General features: G+C 43.2%; 1 protein-coding gene across 1 annotated transcript; it reads left to right on the top strand.

Moving 5' to 3' along the window:
* Nucleotides 1–663: 663 nt before the first annotated feature.
* syt11b (synaptotagmin XIb) lies at nt 664–6,520 on the top strand. Its single transcript, XM_035163757.2, has 4 exons — nt 664–1,026; nt 2,430–3,367; nt 4,815–4,935; nt 6,001–6,520. The coding sequence occupies exons 1-4, from the start codon at nt 993–995 to the stop codon at nt 6,309–6,311; spliced, it is 1,404 nt and encodes a 467-aa protein (XP_035019648.1). The 5' UTR covers nt 664–992; the 3' UTR covers nt 6,312–6,520.
* The last annotated feature ends 6,040 nt before the right edge of the window (nt 6,521–12,560 follow it).

The following is a 12,560-nucleotide window of genomic DNA, read 5'->3' on the forward strand; positions in this document are numbered from 1 at the left end:
ACAAATGGACGAGTTTCTCAGCTTCCTTCTGAGACAGGATGTTCCTAATGTTCATAATACTGTGCAGGTGGAAGAAAGCTGTCCTAGAGACTTGTTTTATATGTGGGTCACATGTCCTGGTCCTAACTCAGGTTCCTCACAGTGGAGCTGGGGGCCAAACTAACACCAAGGTTGCACACTAGCACATGGGTTGCCTAAAGGGAGCATAAGGTGAGGAGGAGCCAGAGCTTTCAGATGTCAAGCTCCTCTCCTGTGGAATCATCTCAGTTTCAGTTCTGGAGGTAGACACCCGCTCTACGTTTAAGATTCAAACCTTCCTTTGTGATAAAGTTATAGTTTATAGAGCTGGTCCAGGTTTGTCTTAGATCTTAGTTCTGCTGCTGTAGGTGTAGAATGTCGGGGTCACGTGACACATGGAGCTTCTCTTTCCTCTTTTCCCTCTTTATCACATTAATATCTCATCAACACATGTTACTGACGTGACTTCTTCACCGGAGTCCTGGTGCTTTATCGTTTGTAGATCCAGGCTGTGGCATGATCGTTGCTGGGGAAGTCCAGACCAGTTTATTATATTTAGATAATCATGAGTTTATTATATTTTAATGATGATCAGTTTATCATCTGTTTTTCTGGTCTGTGTTAAACATGATGAATCTGTTTCAGGTCGGAGTGACACATCTCTGTCAGGAAACGATCTTGGTCCAGTCTCATCGCGAGCTGCTCCGCGCAGACTCCCTGCATCATCATCATCATCTTCCTCATCCTCATCATCTTCATCATCCTCCTCACCATCACCAGCACAGCACCGAGCGGCTCCTCTGCGGCTCCTCTGCGGACCTTCGAGCGGACCTATGCGGACTGGAGCTTCGGCAGCAGCGGCCTGTCCTCGGTGATTTCCCCGCTGGATGTGAAGCTCAGAGCCGGGAGACAGCATCTGTCCGTCGGTGTCCCTCCGTCTCCTTCTCCCGCATCCCGCTGCCCTCAGCCTCAAAATGGCGGACATGATGGAGCTGGGACCCGCCTACGGTGAGAAGCAGGCCCGCTGTGCGGACACACAACCCGGGTTAACTACCAGCTGTAGCTCGGTGTATTCCGGTGAATCAGACTGAAATGTCCCGGGTCAGTTAGTGTGGTGGTTTTATTTATTGGTATTTTTACTGATTAGTGATCGGCTGCTTTTGTTGTTATTGATCTGTCTCCCGCCTTTAATAGAATCACTTTAATCAGTTTATTATTTTATTGTTTTATTAATTTCCCACCTCAGATAAAAAATCTGACATTTGATCAATACAGAGGAAAATGGCGGACAGATCATCTGCGTCACTTCCGCTCGTCTGTGATGAGACTAATCGATTATTGTTTATTGGTCAATAATCGAACTGATGAAAACAACAGAACGCGGTAAACTGCGCGTTCTCGTGCTCGCACCCTCTGTCTCGGGCCTTCACGTGCGTGCGCATACCCGTCGGGGTGGGTACCAGGTGACGTCATGTCTGTAGATTTGACAGTTTATTATTTTGTCAGTTCTTATTTTTAATTCGGTTCATCTTATTTTGAAAACCGAATCCAGGTAATGTAACGGAGTATTTTTACTCACATACTCATCTACTTTTACTTGAGTCAAACTTGTCACAACCCTTCAAAGATTCAGAGAAAAGGTGCAAACAACTTTAGCTTGTGCATCACACATCAGTTCAATACATCAGATGTGTGTGCTTGTTGGTGTGTGTGTCTGTGTGCTTGTTGGTGTGTGTGTCTGTGTGTTTGTTGGTGTGTGTGTCTGTGTGCTTGTTGGTTTGTTGGTGTGTGTGTGTGTGTGTGTGTGCTTGTTGGTGTGTGTGTCTGTGTGCTTGTTGGTTTGTTGGTGTGTGTGTCTGTGTGTTTGTTGGTGTGTGTGTCTGTGTGCTTGTTGGTGTGTGTGTCTGTGTGCTTGTTGGTGTGTGTGTGTGTTGCTAGGTAGCGAGCTCAGCTGCTCTCAGCTCTTTCCAAAACATGACCTCATCTGAGTGCAAAATAGGAAGCAGGACTTTTATTTTGAAACAAACTTCATCAGCTCATCAATGATGATGAAACAACAACTTTTTATTTTATTTTATTTTTCACAAATTCTATGTTTAAATATGCAAATGAGAGATTGGTTGGGTGGGGTTAAGTGAGCAAACAAAGGTCCTCACAAGTGTAGAAGAATGTGTTTTTGTTGTAGACAGAGAGCAGTGTGATGTCATCACTGTTTAGTCACACAATGTCATGATGTCATCACTTGTTATAGCATGATGACATCATCAGTGACTCAGCTTGATGTCATTCTTTAATCCTCAGTCCAAACTTCATGTTAGTGATGACTATTAACCAGTGTTGCATTGTGGGAACTGTAGTCTCCCGTGTCAGTTTACGTGTTAGTTTGATCATGGAACTCTTCTCTGTCTCAGCCATGTCTCCGGTGCTGGCGGGCTTCCTGGGAGCTGGTGTTCTAGTGGTGGTCGTAGTGGTTCTGGTTCTTCTCTGGTCGTTCTGTCAGCGCCGTTACCTGCGTGTCACCGGGCGCTACAAGCTGCGTGGAGACCGTTACTGCGATGCTGAGGACCCACCCTACAAGTTCATTCACATGCTGAAGGGCATCAGCATTTACCCAGAATCCCTCAGCAGCAGCAAGAGGATCGTTCGCAGCATCCGCCAGGCTGACCGGTCCGACCGCGATGGAGTGCGAGGCCCCACTGCTGCTTCCACGGCAGGGAGGGGCATGGTGCTGGTGGACGCTGAGAACAACATCCTGGATGTGCCGGGGCAGCTCCAGATGAGTCACCTGGTTCCCCCGGCCAGACAGGGTCCTGGCCATGGACAGGACCAGCTGGAGCGGGCGCTGCCAGTCCGCGCCGACTACTGCTGCCTGGACAGTAGCTCAGCCAGCAGCTCAGCCAGCAGCAAGACGGCGTCCCCCTTCACCCCCGCCTCCTCTGAGCCAGAGCCGGAGCCAAGCCTCGGCTCCATCAGCCTCACCGTCGACTACAACTTCCCCAAGAAGGCCCTGGTGGTGACCATCGTGGGGGCCCGGGGCCTCCCCGCCATGGACGAGCAGGCGGGCAGCTCGGACCCCTATGTGAAGATGACCATCCTGCCGGAGAAGAAGCACCGTGTCAAGACCCGCGTGCTGAGGAAAACCCTGGACCCGCTTTTCGATGAGACCTTCACCTTCTACGGCGTGGCGTACAGCTCGCTGCCCGAGCTCAACCTGCACTTTCTGGTCCTCAGTTTCGACCGGTTCGCCCGTGACGATGTCATCGGGGAGGCGGTGGTGCCGCTGAAGGGCGTGGACCCGAGCACAGGCCGAGTCCACCTGAGCCAGCAGATCAGCAAGAGGAACATGCAGGTGAGGGACGATGTCAGTTAGTCTGTTTTATTGCCCTAACCCTAACCCTTTCTAGAACTTTTCTTTTCTGCCTCCGTATTAGGTTCAAAGTTATTATATATTAATGATTCACATGATTAGTTCATATTTCATGGAGAAAAGAATCCTCAGTCTTCACAGGAACAAACATTATGTATTTTAATGTTAGATTGTTATTGTATATTATGAATAATCTTATTTTAATTATTATCGAACCGATCAGCTGATTGTTAAGTGTTTGTATCAAATCACAGTGTCGCTCTTCGTCTGTGTCCTCCTGCTGCTGATGTTGCAGTCACCATGGCAACAGGCTGATGACCTCCGATGACAGTCTCTCTGTTGTTTCGTCATTTAGTTAACGTTGGATTTTTGGATTAATGTCAACATGTTAGTGACAGAGACATTCTGTTGTCCGGCTGAGGTCTCACTCTGAAGGGTTTGAAATATAAAGAAAAGTCATGATGACTTTATAACGGCTGTATTTCCTCGAGCTATATACTCAACTAAATGCCAGGACACTAGCGAGCCACCGCTGCAAAGTTACTACCACTGCTGCTTCGGGATTGGCACACTGACGCACATTATAGGCATTACCTAGCTGCATGTCACTTTAACAATGAACACAGACACTAATCAGCAGTTATTAGGATCTGAACAGGACTTGAAGTTTACTTTGTGTTTGTTTGATTCGTTCTAGAGTTTATGAGCCACATATTGGGAAAAACGTCCAACATTTTGCATGCACGTATTTTCATAATTTTATGTCGCACCCGCAAGGTGTGACATCCTCTGTCCTTAACCCTCAACAAGCGTAAGATAAAACTACTAATAAAACCATATTGTCCAACAGTGGCAAAAAGAACGTAGACACCTCAGAGAGTCACATGTTAGGATCCCTCTCCTAGGACGAACAGAAGTGCAATAGATGCCACGTGATATTAGGATATTATAGGTTTGTCACTTTAGTAACTGCAAACAATAGCATTGGTATTACACAATAGCATTAGCAAGATCTAAACAATGTTATTACAATGACGTCCCCGGCAAAAAATGTTGTTTCGTCTGTTTACATTGAGGACTACTGATGATGTAACGGCTTCTTAAAGGGCTGTGCCAATTCGTAGGGGAAGATTTCAACCACTACCCTTAGTAGCTTCGTTTCAAGGGGCAAGATGTCCCGCAGTGTCGGCTTGTGTACGATCCACTCGTCTTTGTCCATCGTCGTTGTCCGAGCTAACTGTCAGCTGCGAACTGTTATTACACTCGCTCAGAGTAAGTCATGAACTAAGTATGAGATGTCAACACCCAGCAGAGTGAGATTCAGTAAGAGAAAACAGAGGGAGCCGTTGGGGTCATGTGACGCTACCCTCAGTGACGACGTCTTGTTCGTATCCACTGGAGACTCAGTGTGTCTCTCTGTGTGTTTCAGTGTGAGAGTCGTGGTGAGCTGCTGGCGTCTCTGTCCTACCAACCTGTGTCTCATCGTCTCAGCGTCGTCGTCCTTAAGGCGCGGCACCTCCCCAAGATGGACATCACCGGGCTGTCAGCGAGTGAGTACGATCGGCTGGAATACCTTGAGAGGACTTTTTACTTTCTGTCGATAAACACGATCAGTGACTGTGCTGCACGGTTAATCTCAATCTTTATGTGACCCTGTGCAAATATATAACCACAAAAAGCTGTGGTTTGTTTAATGAGAAATGAGGAGGTGGTTTTTCACTCTGTCTTCAGCTCATCCTGTAAACATGTGTCCGCTCTATACTCAGCATTCACTTCAACAGACGTTCTGTAGAAATATAAACATTTTCAGTGTCTCTGAGCTCAAACATGTTTTTACTTGTCCTGAGTTTATTTCCTCTGTGGCAGCTGAACTTGTGACAGCAGCGTTCAGAGACACAAACACTTTCAAGGCTGATTCACTCTTAAAAAACTCACTATAGACAGACTTAAAAATACTCACTAGCCTAGCAACATAAATATACAACATATAACCTACAATGCAACACTGTAAAATATGGTAATTACACTGGTACTCTCACCAGTCTGTCTTATATTCAAGACATTATGTTATTTACTTTTGTTCAAGTTCAGGAATATATTTTTTAAATGATCAGTAAACTGGATTTTCTTCGATAACCAAGAACTCACACTCAAAATATAGTCCACAATAATGACTATATGACTTTCTGATGGAGATAACGCTGCATCCACAGGGACACGAGTCAGAGACCCTCCCCCCCTGTTTGAGGCGGAGGAGCATCTGTTCCACATCCACGATGTTGAACAACTTTTCCACCAAGTGATCAGGCTCATAAACAGACTGTGCCCCTCCCACTTCCATCTGCAAGCCCCCCCATACACACACACACACCCTGATTCCTCCCATCCCCCGACAAATCATTATAATGTCTGGACTAAAATGCACTTTACATTAAAAGCTCTTTGAAGGGAAAACAGATGAATGTGTATAAGAATGTCAATAAACTCCTTCTTCTAACATTGGTTTTAATACTCTTTTAAACATTATTTATTGCTGTCTTTTTCTATATTTTTGAAGCACTGTTCACTGTAGATAAAGACGTGTGTTGACCACCTCCCTCCTCTTCTCTCCTCAGACCCCTACGTGAAGGTGAACGTTTTCTACGGACGTAAGCGAATCGCCAAGAAGAAGACCCACGTGAAGAAGGGCACGCTGAACCCGGTCTTCAACGAGTCCTTCATCTACGACATTCCGCCCGAGCTGCTGCCAGAGATCTCCATCGAATTCCTGGTGGTCGATTTCGACCGAACCACCAAGAACGAGGTGCTTGGCCGCCTGCTGCTCGGCCTCCACAGCCCCTCCCCCTCTGGCCCGGCCCACTGGAGGGAGGTGTGTGAAAACCCCCGACGTCAAATCTCCAAATGGCACAACCTCAGCCAGTACTGAGGGGCGGAGCTTCACAGTCCAGCTGACAGTGGCCGCCAGCTTGGACTGAACCAGTGAACAGCACTGGATATACAGACTGTCTGTACAGCACACACACATAAAACCACACATATACACACACACGTACATATACACGCATATATACATACACATATACACACACATATATACACACACACATATATATATATATACATATATATGTATATATATATATACATATAAACACACATACACATACACAAACACACATATATACACACATACACATATATACACCCATATACACACACACACACACACTCATATATATATATATATATATATACACACATATATATATATATACACTCATATATATATATATATATATATATATATATATATATATATATACAACACACACATACATACACACACACATATATACACATATACATATATACACATACACACATATATAAGTATACACATACACACACATAAAAATACAAACGTATATACACACACACATATGCACACAGACACACACTGTTGTGATCATTGTTAAACTCTACATTTGCAGTTGTTTATTTGAGTCGATAAGAATCAAGCTGTTTTTAAAATAGAATCATGACGTGAGACTCTTCTCATCTGGATCGTGTGTGTCGATGGGGAACAAATGATCCAATAAGACTTCAAAAAAGAAAAAATCTCCCCTCTTGCTGTTGTCATGCAGTTCATCGCATGTTTGTCCCTAAAGAAAAGACGAGTGGAGCTGCTGACGGACACGTGAAGAACATTTAACTCTGCTTTTAACTCAACGCTGAAATATCCTCGTAGACAAACTCTTCAGACCCGACTCGACCACATGTTCCACGTCGTTCTGATCGGCAGCATGTTTCCCGCCCGCAGCTTGACGCTTCGATTCCCGGTAAAGAAGATGAAACACGGTTTCCAGTCACAAAGTGTGAGACGTGGAGTGAACGTGTGGCTGAAGATGACGGACGTGTAAAATATGTCGGTCTGATGGTGAACTGAGAGCAGCTGTGATGTCATCAGTCGTCATCTCGTCATTATTGATCACATCAAAGAGAAACATCTCAGGGTTCTGATGAGACCTCGAATCAGAACCCTCAGCTTCTCTCTCCTCTTCCTCCTGTCTCCTCCTTCCCTCCTCTCCTTTTCTCCTCCTCCTCTTACTCATCTCCTCCTGTGATTTATTGCTCTGCTTTTCTGAAGGACTTCTTGCTGCAGTGCTTGAATCAGACAGGTGGTGGCGCTGTTTCAGAAACACTTTGATGTTATGAAGTTGATTCAGATTTCATGAGAAGAACCAGTTCCACCTGAAGAGCTAATGGCTGCAGATGTGTACAGATGTGAAGAAGTTTGCTGGTTTCCTTCCTGTCTGATGCCCTCGGAGCTTAAGTGTGTTTGAGCGCCCCCTGTTGTTCACCTGGATGCTAACCTCTGTGTTGGGTTTGTTAACACTCATTGGACGTGCAAATAAAAAACAAAGTCGGCCATGACGGCGTTTTCGTCCGACATCTGCTTCTGTGTCCACTTTGTTAGGTACACCTGTACAGAGCGACACAGCATGTTCAGGTTCAATCACCTAAACTGACGTATTCACCATGACAACCATTATTTGAAATTTTAACAGCTTTTTTATTAATTATGCATTACGTATATGCGTGTATGTGTGTCTCAGTGTGTGAGACTGTGTATCTATAGTTATGAGGCCAATTTTGGTTCAATACCATCATTGTGAGGACATTTTGTCTGGTCCTCACAATTTCAATGAGCTGTTTGAGGGTTAAGACTTGGTTTTAGGGTTAGGTTAGAGTTAGCTTAGGTTAGGGTTAGTAAGGGTTAGACATTTAGTTGTGAGGGTTAGGGGCTAGGGAATGAATTATGTCAATGAGTGTCCTCACAATTATAGAGGGACATGCATATGTGTGTGTGTGTTAGGGTTAGGGGGTTAAAGGAAGGACCAAACTGGAGGCCACACATGACAATTTAAAGTAAAAATCAAATGTATTTAAGTAAATTAATTTAACTAAGAATGTGTACTTCAGTTAATCAGTAATGTTTGTGTCTGGATGTGTGAATATGAGATGTATCTAAATATCTAAATACCTAAACAACCTAAATCCAACCAGCCCAGAGGTGAGAGAGAGAGTGAACTCAGGTGTCCAGATCTAAACAGTCACTCCCAAACACAAAGTAGGTCAGAGGACGAGAGGCCCTCACACCCAGTGGATCAAACAGAATTCATATCATACAATTATCCAATTACATCGACACATTTATTTTATTTCTTTACATCCTGCAAACTTACCACCGACCAATTCCTTTTTTACTTCACCCAGTTTTCATGACCCAACAACCTTGGATCCAAAGAAAGCACTTTTACATAAAATACTGCAAAGAAGAAATGTAAAGACCATCAAGTAAGTTACAGGACATGTTATGACCAAGGTGCACGTGATAATGCATCTGCAACAACAACCGCCTTTAATATGGCGGCTGTCTAAATGATAGGCCTGCAAGAACAAGACCCATTGCATCGAGTCTATTTCAGAAACTGAGTAATGAGTCGACTATAATTCAAGTGTCCTCAGTGTTTTCAAAGAATTAATGTTACACGTCCTCATATAACAAATAAAGGAGACAACACGTGACAGTAACAATCGCATATGAATGAACTGTGTCAGTGACATGTAAAGCGTCCTTGGGTCTCTTGAAAGGCGCTATATAAATTAAACCTTTTTTTGTTATAATTATTAGTGATGAGTTGTAACCTCCGGACGTTCTTCACTGTCACAGTTTCACATTTCACTGTTAAACTTTCTTTCATCTCTTCATATCTGAATCCATGTGCACTCTTCTTCCTCTGCGAAATACAGTGCACGGGTTTGTGCTGCTGAACACGCCCCCTACAGGAGGGTTAGAGTTAGTTCAGTTAACACAAACTCAACAGAGCTTAACCAGCTTTAAACTGTTTAACACAGAGTCGCTGAACCAGGGTTTGTTAACCCGAGTTGAATCAGAGAAGGTTGAACCAGCTTCATAGAACTGAGGCCTGTTCTACGAAGTGAGTTCAACATAACCAATCACAGACATGGACAGTTTGACTGACAGCAGAGCTGAGGATCAAACTGTTGAAAAACAAACGAAGAAAAGAAACAGTTCCAGCTGCTAAATGCAGGAAGAACAGCTGGTAAAACATCTGGGATTGTTTTGATAGTAAAACTGTTCATTAACAAGAGCAGATCTGAATATAATCTCACCTGTGTTTCCATCACATGTCATTTACATGTATTCTCATTGTGTGTCTCACAGTTTTAGTTTTTCAGGTGAAAACATAGGGTCAATCGGCTTGTTGCTCCCTCACTGCGAGCTAAACACTCAACAGCATCACCACTGTTTGCTGTCCTGGCTCCTAAACGGTGGAACCAGCTCCCCGTGGACATCAGGACAGAAAGTCTCCACATCGTCCTCCAGACTAAAGACACATCTCTTCAGACTATAGCTTGAATTTTAAAAAATTTAGTTTAAACAAAAAATTTAGTAGCTGTTGTGCAATAATAGGTAGACTTGATGTTGGCTAATTATTAATAATCATAAAATATGATTATTAAAATAATAAAATTATTTATTAAAATTATTAATTAAAAACAATAAAGTTATCAATTAAGAATAATGAAATAATTAATGAGAAACAATAAAATTATAAATTAAGAATAATACAATTTGTAATTATAATTTATCAAAGACGGGCACCACCCTGGTATTAGGGACCAACAATCAATCTGTAAAGATCAGTCTCATAATCTGGAAAAGTTCAATTAGAAATCTCAATATTTACTATTGATGATTATATAATGAACAGTGAAGGTTTTAAGTTCAAGCACTGGCTATCATAATCCAGCTGTATTCACATACATATGCACAAATAATCACAAAATACCGGTACTTTAAATACAATAGAATTTATTAAAGATAATAACATCAATGTTAATTAATGACTATTATCCTAACAAGAATCCACTATATCAAAGATCACAACACTAGCACTTAACACGATTTATAACACACAGCTGAGGAGCAGCTGTGGTTGTGGATCTGGAAAAAGTCTGGGGAACTCGGCCGGTGAGTGAAAGACTTTGCCGCGGTCGTTTCAAAATAAAGTTCAGGTAAAAAAAAGGAAGTTCACAAAAAGGGGAAGAATGAACTTAAGGTAAAAATCAAAATACAAACGTTTGGATGAGTTGCTCCCTTTGAGCGGCTGGATCATCTGGAGTAACCGGGAGAGGTTGTGGTCAAATCTTCAGCGCCGGGGAATGAGCAATGAATTGAGGGGGTTCTCTGTATTTATTACCTGAGAGGTGTCCGGCCTCCCTCCAGGGGGGGCCGTGGGGTCTGTTGGCTCTCAGCCAATGGAAGGCCCGAGTTTGACCTCGGGCGGCGGTCAAAAAAAACATGGATGCCCCAAAAGGATTGTGGGTGCTCTTCGGCCTCACAGCAGGAAACAACTCGAGGCAGGCTCTGAAAGGCCCATGTAGGCCTCATCATTCCTTTGTCTGGAGCCGATCCCCAACATAGCACTTAAATGGCACTTACATGTTATACTTTGTAGTTTGTCTTTCTTGAAGAAAATTGCACTTTCTTGATTCTTGTTGTTCTGGTTTGTTCCTCATGGTTGATGCACTGATTGTGAGTCGCTTTGGATAAAAGCGTCAGCTCAATGAAATGTAATGTAATTTAATGTAATGTAATGTTCCGGTTCCAAAAGGGGAAGCCTATGCGGAAGTGCTAAAAGTGTAATACCGTTGAGATCCAGCAGGGCTGGCTCATCTGGCTCCAAGCAACTATGGCTCAAAAAACTCCCCTTTCTGCCATGAAATACTCCGTCAAAAAAATGATCCACGGTTGATTATGGTCTCATTCGCTAGATATTCCCTGTCTTATAAGAGATCCGGTGGTCCATCTGAAAACAATATCGTAATTAATTCGATATTGGAGTTTAAAAAGCCGTAGATTTAGGGGCGTGTCTGTTTGACTGACACACAGACTCCGGGATGATTGACGGTTCAGATGAGAATCACCGGAGCTGTGTTTACACGTGTTCACTCACTTCTCTCACATTTACTGTGATTCTGTCGGTATCAGTCGCTGGAGAAGTTTTTAAACCAACACGTTAACTGTTAGTTTGTCTTTATTTGGCCCGAGCACCTGTTGCTTTAGCTTTAGTTGTTAGCTTTGAGTTCACCAGGTTTAAGACTTGTTCTTCAGTAACAGACACGGAGGAGCTGATGTCTCCGGTTGGTTCGGTGAGTAAACTCTTGTTTTATTAACATCTTCACGTGTTCTCTGTGCTCCACAAAAGTTACTGCATGTTTCTATGTGTTCTGATCGGAGAAGAGGAAGCTGCTAGCATGCTAGTTACTGTCCCAGTAAATGAGAATTACGATGCTAACCAAGCTAGCTAGTTAGCCGATAGCTTTGCAACGCTGGGCCTATCAGTTCCCTCAGGGCAGCTAACCTGTGTTAACCAGGTGATAAAGTTCAGCTCGATGAAAAGGTAAATGTAAAAAGTCCACTAGGACGTGATGATAGTTCAGTTTAACATAATGTTTGGTAACTTCTTACATATGGTTCAACAGTAGCATTGACTTTCTGTGTTTTGTTGTGATCACTGCAGTATGTCTAAAGTTAATCAGGTTATGTAGTGAAGCTGTCACATTATACTGACTGTAGGAAAAACACACAGTGAGTTAACTACTTTACACACTTTACATACTCTCCATGAATCTACCAGAGGCTGAAGGACTGAAGCTTAAGTTGATGATGAGGTGAAACAACTGGAGCTCATCCACCGATCAGATGACTGGTGTCAACAGCAGGAAGAGCTCATGTATGGAGCAGAATATTTGGTGGCATTCTTCAGGATGTGGAGGAGAGAGACTGGATAACATCACGAATTATGTCATGAGATGATTTCAATAAACCACGTTCAGTTTCCTCTGAGATGACAGAGTAACAGAACTTTGTGTTTCATTCTCTATCTTCTCAGATTCAGTTTCTTACCTTTGACTTAATTTCTGCTGTTTTTACAGGTGGTAGTAACATTTTTAAAACATAACATGCCAATTATTGACCTAGAATGAGTAAATGGATCCACTTCAGCAGTCACAGCCTTCATAGGTTTATGTCAAGTGTTTACCAATGTGACATGAAGAGTCCTGGTGGAACTGTACAACCTGA

The sequence above is a fragment of the Hippoglossus stenolepis genome, chromosome 8 (assembly GCF_022539355.2).
Source record: "Hippoglossus stenolepis isolate QCI-W04-F060 chromosome 8, HSTE1.2, whole genome shotgun sequence".
In the NCBI taxonomy this organism is placed as follows: domain Eukaryota; kingdom Metazoa; phylum Chordata; class Actinopteri; order Pleuronectiformes; family Pleuronectidae; genus Hippoglossus; species Hippoglossus stenolepis.